Source organism: Acanthopagrus latus, chromosome 6, assembly GCF_904848185.1.
Source record: "Acanthopagrus latus isolate v.2019 chromosome 6, fAcaLat1.1, whole genome shotgun sequence".
NCBI lineage: Eukaryota > Metazoa > Chordata > Actinopteri > Spariformes > Sparidae > Acanthopagrus > Acanthopagrus latus.
In genome coordinates, this window is record NC_051044.1 from 24,271,074 (window position 1) to 24,280,702 (window position 9,629).

Sequence of the window (9,629 nt, forward strand, 5' to 3'; positions counted from 1 at the left end):
AATACCATCTGGTTTTGTGTTAAACCACTCAGTGAACTATATCGTCTCGCTCAACACAAACAAGAGTCACCAACAAGAGCATGGCAACCAGCTTGTTTCAGAAAAGGTAATAGAAAAGATGTAAGTCACAATAAATCTGATCATATTGACAACAATAATTATCTGAAATGGTAGATCGTCAGTTCTGTGAGCTGCTAATATACAGGAGCAGCTCCAAGATGTTTAAGTTACGTGTTTTGGTGAGCATTCAACGAGACAACGTACCAAACGCAACTGTCGGCTGTGTAGTCTTTATAACTGTATGTATTTTCACAGCTTGATACATAAATAATTTTGTGACAAACTGTGACTTTATTACCTTTGAAAATGATCATGCTTTTGGTTTATGCTACAATTTAAGTGTGATCAAAAAATGATTTGTCTTTCTCCATTCACTACCATACAAAGTTTTTCTAAAAAAAGGTCTTATTGGACAAACAGGAAGGGGCGTGACCTCCGCTCTTTATATCACAGTCAAATGTGTAAACGTCAGCAGCAGACTGCTGCTTTGGATATTCAGAAGACACAATTTGTGATGCTAATCATTAACATCATCAGACAGGCTTGTGTAATTATTCCAACAAATAAATTAATTTTAAATGAAAATCAGTGGACATTAAATGCCAGCACATTCATAGATAGGAATTACATGGCGATGGTTGTGTTCAATGAGCAGCAATTATCTATTTCTCTTGAGAGCGTGAGGATGCAGATCCTGCCACATGTTGTGAATGTCAGAAGACCCGTCGTGGCACAAACTCCCAACTGGACTCTGATAGAGAGCTCAAATTGCTATGAATTATCAACTGCCATCGCCGCAAAGGGCACTACCTCATTATTGTTGACAGTTTGTGTGAAGAGCCCAAAATATGCAATCAACCTAATAGTAGAGAATTTACATGAAACATTCAAGTTGGACTTAATTAGTAGATGAAAATGCATGTTTCTCCCAGCAATTATTAATAATTAATCTCAAATGTTCCTTTTGGATAGAGAGATTTGTTCATGCTGCTTACACGTTCATGTTAAAACTAAATAATTGCTGTACATTAGTTTAATTGAGTAACCTGCTGATGATATACTGTGGCACTGAAACGACTGACATCATGATTGAATGGTGGCCTAAAAACGTACTTTTGCGATGCCATGCTGGGCGTGCCCTGTATAACTACCATGGCTGTGGTCGGAAACTAAATGGAGTTTGGGTGGGTCGATGTTTGTCAGTATTGCTCAATTTTGATCTTAGCAAACTCAGCTAAATCTGTCGCAGCACAAATGACAGGCTCAGAGGTCACAGAATACAGTTCCTGTAGACAAAACATTTCAGACTTCTAGTACAATATATCATTACTATATTTATATGACAGGCTGTGTTAAATAAAACTAGAACTATAACCTAAATATGAAACATATTTCTACTCTAGTTCTCTCACAGAAAGAATGGATGTAAATTAATAATAATAGAAAGTAAGGGAAAAAAAATATTCAATGGCTTGGTGTGACCAGAGGGCATTCTCCATCCACTGTTACTGTCAGCACACTCAATATTTTACCCTCCTCGACAAGGTTATGATACCAGGCTGAATAAACCCACCTCGACACAATTTATTCACTTTGAAGATGTGAAATACAGGAAAGTTTACTGGCCCTTTCAAGCCAACATAATTGATTGAATGTTCATGGCCTGCTATGTGATAAATAATAGATGTAATAAGAGGTTCTTTGAACTCAATTATGAAAACATTTCTGCCAAAACAGAAATTTCTTTTAAATACATGGTCTTATTGCCTTGTCGTGAAATGCTCAAATTTAACAAGTTGAATAAATGTGCAAATAAGGTTAGGCTTTTGAAAATATATTTTATGAGGAAATAAAAACAGATATCTCGGAAAAGTGCACTCTTTAAATCAATCGTTGGAATACAGCACCAATTGTTTATGTGGGAAATTCAAAGGATAACTTCACCCAAAAATGAATATTCAGTTATTATCTACTCACCCTCATGCCTATGCTCATGTGAAGTTTCATAAGCTCTAAAAGATTTCTGGAACTTGACCTAACAGAAAATAAATTACTTGACTTAGACCTAGAAGGTAAAGACTCCGGACTTGACTTAGACATGTGGACCCACAATGTTTTAATTACTTTCTTTTTTTAAAAGTCCAGCTGTCCATTTTTCCCTGTTTAAAAAGTTACGGGGAGGGATTTTTTTTATTGAAGAAATTAAGAAATAAAGAAGCTTTAATAAAGATATTTGTTTTCTGTCAATTGCATTTATTCAACTGACAGTTATGATAAAAACACAATTCATTGTCATCACTGTTGAACTGGTTACATAAATTATGTTTGAGTTATGTCATTATTTGACAGGTATTGGCACCTTTTTTTCTCCTTATAATGATCAAGAATTGTAGGTTAGACTACAGAATGAATTGTCTGGAAATCACAAAGCAACAAATAGGATAGTAATTTTGATTTGCATTCTTTGTGAGAGTAGTTTTTTATATATATATATATATATATATATATATATATATATATATATATATATATATATATATATATATATATATATATTTAATACACTGTCACAAATTACTGCTGTTTTATTATTTTCATTGAGTTTGTTTATTCTACCTAAATCGCCTAAATGAGTAGGCTATATAGTAGACCTGTTTCAGTAGAAACAGCTGTTTCAGTAGAAACAGGTCTACTATAGAAACTGCTCTGACTCTCGGGTGGATCGCGGAGTGTTTTCTTTAATTCCGTTGCTGAGAGTAATTTCCTCACACGGCTATCAACTTTTTTTCCCTATTTCAGATGGCAGGAACGTGATTGGCTGTGAGATGCGTACTTCTCTTGCGATTGGCTGTTCCTTGTTTCCGGGGCTCCGCTGTGCACTCACTGACGTTTCTCGGTCTGCCCCGAGATAGACCGGAGAGAATGGCTGCCAGTGGAGGTTAGCAAAAAAAAAATCTTCATTGTTTTGTGTAGTAATCAGACTCTAACGACGCCTTTTAAAGTTGCAATTCGTGTGTTTATGTGTTCGCAGAGTGTGGTAGTACAGACTAATGGAAAGAGTCATGACATGTTGCATTCGTGTTAAAAGGGGTCAGGCTCTAAACGACTCCCCAAAAGTGTTGGTTATCGTTAGCCTCGCCGTGTAGCTAATGTTAGCTGTCTGGCTAACTTTCGGCCGGTTAGCTCGCTACCCACAGCTGATTGTGTAAACACTTGTTTATGACAAGAGACAAAGGTTAGACAAGTGGTAGTTATAGTTACTGTGACCAATGTTAATGTACCAGTCTTTGCTAAATACTGTTGTGTTTCTCTCAGATAGGAACGTTAAGACTGGGGTGAGTTTTATCGCCCTTTATATCTCGTAATGTTGTGTCAAAGAACGCTTGCTAACATTAGCTTGGGGACTAGCTATCTGCTAAAAGTTAAGCTTGCACGTCAACTAGCCAGCGTAACCGCGAGCATCGCTTGTCTTCGTAAAAACAAAACACTCGGACGAACCACAACACAGCTCGACAACGAACTAGTTTGTATACTTCAAGTTGGCGGTCAGTCTAGCCGCATTAGCCACCTACACGGTAACGGCAGTCACCGGGCAGTGTTGTGAGATGTTAGCAAGCTAGCTTACCACCTGGCGAGACAGTAGTTCTCTATTCACTCATCGCGAGCCTTTGTCCTGTCAAGGAGTTAGCGTCGCACACCTCGTGTATTTGTTGGAAAAGTTTGTGTTTCTTAGCAGCTGGGATCGTAAGACTACAGCGATAGGTTACAGGCAAGAAGTTGGGGTGCCACTTGTATAACATGCCACAGTACGTGTGATAAGAGACATGCTGACTTTGTAAAAAACATATAAGGGGGAGCACCACTGGACCCACGAGTTTACAGGCCCATATGTAATCCGTATGTCCTGAGTGGGTTTGTGAAAACATGAGCAACTTTGGTCCAAAGTCAGATAGAAATGCATGCAGTAAAAACATATGAATTATGATTACTGTGCCAAATATTCTCTTGACCCATATACAGTGGAAATCCTAATACCCAAATCAGATTTTAGTTTGTGACATCTATTTTGAAACCAGATTATAAACTATACCTATCCTACTTAAGAACACTCAGTGACTTTTGCAGTTTTAATTTACTGTGCTGAACTTTTTTCTGTAAAATATTTTTGGGTTTTATTTTTGACATGTATATTTGCAGTCACTATTGTCTGTATTTAATCACAGTTATGGTTGATGATGTCATCATCGCCAATCTGTGCTTAATTTTGTGTTTCCTTTACATTACACAGTTAAAATAACAGTGATGAGATCAAGGGTTTCAAATGCTAACAGTATTTAATGGCCCTCTATGAAATCACTTTTTATTTCATTTTGTTTTATTGGAGTCTCATCAAGTCCTTTACTCTTTCATTACTGCACACATTATTGTAAAAGGTGATGTGGTGACATGTGTCTCTCTCTCTGTGTACTGTGTTGTTCAGAGGTAGGGAAACTGTTACAAGTACAAAATGGGACACCTCCGAGCACCAACTACAACGGGGTAGATGCTGTTCATGCTTGTAACATCCTTCAGCAGCTCAAAGCCTTGTATGATGAAGCACAGCTCACAGATATCGTCGTAGAAGTGGACCATGGCAAGACATTCTCCTGTCACCGAAATGTCCTTGCAGCAATCAGCCCATATTTTAGGTAATTGATGTATTACAATATTCAGCTCAAATTTCCTTGTCCAGTCTTACCAAGATTAACCCATAATGCAGTCGTTGCCGCAGAGTTGAGTAATATATTTGTGCTTTCTCCGTCATCACCGCCAGGTCCATGTTCACCAGTGGCCTTACAGAGAGCAGCCAGCGTGAGGTCAGAATTGTTGGGGTGGAATCGGAATCCATGCACCTCGTCCTAGACTATGCCTACACATCCAGGGTTACGCTTTCTGAGTCCAATGTCCAGGCCCTGTTCACTGCAGCCAGCATTTTCCAGATTCCTGCCTTGCAGGATCAGTGTGCCCAGTTCATGATCAGCAGGCTTGACCCCCAGAACTGTATTGGGGTCTACATGTTTGCTGATGCCTATGGACACCAGGAGCTGAGAGAGCGCTCTCAGGACTACATTCGCAAGAAGGTCAGTAACATGAGCAATCGGTTGTTTTCTGAAAAGTTAATTGCATTGTGATATAATGATTATGTTCGCTGCTATTTTAGACCTTTTTCCTTTTTTTTTTCGAAGACATTGTTTACTATGATCTTATAAGACTGTTTTGGTTTTGCTGTTTTTGTGCTAGTTCTTGTGTGTGTCATGGGAGCAAGAGTTCCTCCAGATGACCAAGGAGCAGCTTGTAAGCATTTTGAACAATGATGACCTCAACGTGGAGAAAGAAGAACATGTCTATGAGAGCATTGTCCGCTGGCTGGAGCATGACCTGTCTGGCCGTGAGGCCCACCTACCTGAGGTGTTTTCCCAGTGCATTCGCCTGCCCTTGCTAGATGAGGCCTTCCTCGGTCGGATACCTGCCCCCTTCGCTTGTGCCCTGTCCCTATCTAAGGACCCTTCTGAGGCCAAAGCCCGCCTCACTGGCTCCAATGGTTGCCCACAACGCCTGGGTATGACTGCTTCTGAGATGGTCATCTGCTTTGACGCAGCTCACAAACACTCAGGGAAGAAGCAGACGGTGCCTTGTCTGGACACAGCCACTGGAAGGGTGTTCAAGCTCTGCAAACCACCCAATGATCTCCGGGAGGTCGGCATCTTGGTGTCCTCAGAGAATGACATCTTCATTGCTGGAGGTTACAGACCGAGCAACAGTGAGGTGTCCATAGACCATCGGGCAGAGAGCGACTTCTGGCAGTACGAACACGCGGGCAATCGATGGCTTCCACGTGCACCTCTGCTCAGAGCCAGGATAGGCTGCAGGCTTAGTCACTGCTGCGGGAAGCTTTATGCACTGGGAGGCAGAGTGTATGAAGGCGATGGGCGAAATGCATTAAAGTCAGTAGAGTGCTATGATGCCCGGGACAACTGTTGGACAGCAGTCAGTCCTATGCCAGTGGCCATGGAGTTTCACAGTGCTGTGGAGTACAGGGATCGCATCTATGTTCTCCAAGGTGAGCTTATAATGGTTAAGTGACACTAAGCCATCTCAACAGTGGACTGAAGATGACCCTAATAATGTCGTATTTATTATCAATTCACCACTGCTGTCAGTAACAATTCTTTCCTTCCCCTGCAGGTGAATACTTCTTCTGCTTTGATCCCCGTAAGGACTATTGGAGTCATCTCGCCCCTATGAGCGTCCCTCGAAGTCAGGGTTTAGCTGCCTTGTATAAAAACTGCATCTACTACATCGCTGGCATCTGCAGGAACCACCAGCGCACCTTCACTGTGGAGGTCTACGACATCGAGAAGAACACGTGGAGCCGGAAGAAAGATTTGCCCTTTGACCAGGCCACAAGCCCGTATATTAAGGCCATGCTGCTGCATGGCAAGCTACACCTGTTTGTACGAGCCACACAGGTCATGGTTGAGGAGCTCGTGTTTCGTACCAGCCGCAAGAACTCCCTTTACCAGTACGATGACGATGCAGACGTATGGACCAAAGTCTATGAGACACCTGACCGCCTCTGGGATTTGGGTCGCCATTTTGAATGTGCCGTGGCCAAACTTTACCCACAGTGTCTACAGAAAGTGCTTTGAGGTAGCTGGTTTTGTGAACCCAATCTATGAGGCAGAGGGGAGTAAGCGTGGTCCTGCCTGCCTTGTGCCTGGTGTAACCTTAGGTTTGCACCACAAGGACCATATTTGGTTAAGTCTTAAGTCGTTCAAACTTTGGTTTAACATGATCAAAACGGGGGTGCTTTCAAAGATTGCAGTATTTTTTTTTTTTTTTCCTTTCCAGACGGCACCAGTTACCCACACTGATGCTTGTTTAACAAAACCGTACAATGAATCATAAGTGCAATTATCCTATTTTTTTGCTTGTTGTTGAGCCATGTTGTTCTATTTTTGTTTTAAAAATGTATTATAGTTGATGATTTTTACAAATGATAAGCATGCGAATGAGGGTATTGGCAGGATAAAAGTGCCCTCTGGAGATATGGATGCTACGTGTCAGCATAAAGTGAAAATCTCTCTCTCTATATATATATATAAATAACTATATAAACTATATATTCATACGGGTAAGATGAGTACCTAGCTCATTGGTAGGTTGCTGGCTCTGAGGTTTGTGTGTTTGGTATTTTTTTTTTTCTATTCTGTGCTCAAGTCTCTCTTCAGCTTATTTTATAGAACAGTTTTAATTTGAAGTGTGCTTGTGATTTACATTACCTTTAGTGTTTTTTGAAGCTTGAAACTTGTATGATATTTTCTACAGCCCTCTCTTCCCTCACATGTGTCAATGTGTCAAACAATACACTATGTGTGGCTTCCAAGCTATTTTTAGGTTTAGTTTGAGATTTCAGTTGCGTGGGAGGGCTTGTGCCTCCCACTCTCTTCAGTTGGCATCCATTTTGTGTCACATTGCGAAGACAACTTAAGTGAAATGTTAGATAACTCACTCTCCACATTGGAGAAATAAGGACGGAGTCAAATTTGTGGCAACACTAAGTGGAACGTTCAGACCAACTAACAGGCTTACCTCAGAAACTTCAGATCTGTTTGATTAGGAGAAAAGGGACATTTCAGGCCATTGTGTTGATGAAGCAACAGTGTGAAAAGCTCAGCTCAGCATTGAGCTCTCTTGAGGTTGTTTTTCGACTCTGGATTCTAATTGAAAAAGGTTGAAAGAGCCTTCCTCTTAAATGCCAAAAAGCATTTGAGGTCTTGTCATAGTTGATCTGGACATTGAAAATAATTTTGTGGTAGCAATAAGTCATGGAACTGTGATTAGGCTATATTACATTATATTACCTTAGTAAAAGTGCATTAAGTGTTTTGTGTGCTTGTCTCTGCCAGTGAAAATCAAGGTAGTTCCAATGATGATTGTGTGGCTGTTGCATGGGTGCAGGCTTGAAGTGATGCGTAATTTAGTGCAGATCATTTTGGATGCCAATGTGCCTGTGGCTTGAAGAGGGGCATCAGAATGAAAAAAGCAAACAAACTGTTCCTCCTGACGAAGAATATCTGAAAAGTCTTACTCAGCGTTGCACTGAATCACTCTCCACTTCAGCAGTCCTCAACTGCAAACTTTTCCGAAGCACCCTCCTGAACAAGCGGACTATACAAACGTGTGAGGGTGGCCCGGATTATGTGCTAATTCATCCAACAGCCATGAATCCGTCTTTACACACCATCACACAGAGGACACAATTTGTTGGTGCTGCTTTTTCTTTTGTTCTTTTTTTTTTTTTTTGACAATCTTGTATAGAAGAATTAATACCACCACTGAGTGGCGTTCCCTGTGAAAGTGTGACATTTTCAGTGCCGTCAATTTCCTCATGCAGGTTCCTGTGTCATCTTTGCACTACACATCTCCCTTGTATCTTATCTTAACGAAGAGTGCCCCTCTATATTATGCGAAAGGTTTTATGAACCACACAGCAATCATCAAGAGATTTACACAGAGAATGAACACCAGAAGAGTCACATTGAGCATAGACTTGAGGATATAACTTCTCCAAGAGAAGATCCACTGTTGACTGACTTTGAGCTTACTTTGAATTGACCTATCTTGGATAAAGCCCTCAAAACAACCCTCATCGAGCGTGAGAGAAGGTTTGAGCTACATCCACCTGTCTACAGACGGCCATTTGAGAACCAGGAACGGAGAACTCTCAGGATTTCTACTGATACACAGTACTGTATTTAAATGATTTTGTTATGTGTAATATACTGTACCATAGGTTTGCTGTACTTGCACAGTTTTTTAAACTTCTCTTCAGTTTCTTTTATAACTTGAAAAAAAATAGATGTGATTTTCTTTTTGTTGTCTCCAGTGGCTGTTTTTTTTCCCATTTTCTTTATGTAATTACCTATTTAGTTATGGTAGAGTAATCCTGCTCTGTTGAGGGAAAAAAAATGATTACCCGCACGAGTGATACATTTTGATTTATTTTCTTCTCCTCTGTTGTACAGTAGTATTTCTTTGTAACACCTCACCGTAACTAAGCATTACAAATCAAGTAACTACATTGTTACGTCATGTTTCAAACACCAGTCATATAATACAACAAGCTACAATTTAGAAGAAAAAAAAAGAACAGCTCTCTATGTTCAGATTTAGTGGCCTTTGGGCTGCGATACATAGCTCATCTTGGTCACCTCCATGCATCGCTCATGGGTGCTATTACATTGTGTTCTACATGCATTTTCCTCCTTTTACTTTGCTGGTTTGTCTGTTTTGGGTTATAGTGGTGGTTGAGCTCAACTGTGAAATTCACATTGCACATAATTTGAAAAATAAAACTATTAAAGGTGAAATTCATTCATTTATTCTTCATTAGCATGCATGCTACTGTTTTTGTCACACTCCTGTCAGTAGGCAGTCACAGGACATGAGCAGACTCTTTTCACGGCTGACATTTTGACACATGTCAAGGCAGGAGAAGCTCAGGTGTGAACGTTAATGTAGGGTGT

At 40.4% G+C, this 9,629-nt stretch overlaps 1 protein-coding gene across 1 annotated transcript; it reads left to right on the plus strand.

Moving 5' to 3' along the window:
* The first annotated feature begins 2,982 nt into the window (after positions 1–2,982).
* On the plus strand, positions 2,983–9,473 carry kbtbd8 (kelch repeat and BTB (POZ) domain containing 8). Its single transcript, XM_037100869.1, has 5 exons — positions 2,983–2,998; positions 4,541–4,748; positions 4,874–5,180; positions 5,341–6,160; positions 6,286–9,473. Exons 1-5 carry the CDS (start codon positions 2,983–2,985, stop codon positions 6,747–6,749), a joined length of 1,815 nt encoding a protein of 604 aa, XP_036956764.1. The 3' UTR covers positions 6,750–9,473.
* The last annotated feature ends 156 nt before the right edge of the window (positions 9,474–9,629 follow it).

Excerpts from the sequence above, each read along its gene's own strand:
- kbtbd8 (XM_037100869.1), top strand. Across the intron at positions 4,749-4,873 it reads GCAATCAGCCCATATTTTAG|GTCCATGTTCACCAGTGGCC; the intron begins GTAATTGATGTA and ends CATCACCGCCAG. Across the intron at positions 6,161-6,285 it reads TCGCATCTATGTTCTCCAAG|GTGAATACTTCTTCTGCTTT; the intron begins GTGAGCTTATAA and ends CTTCCCCTGCAG.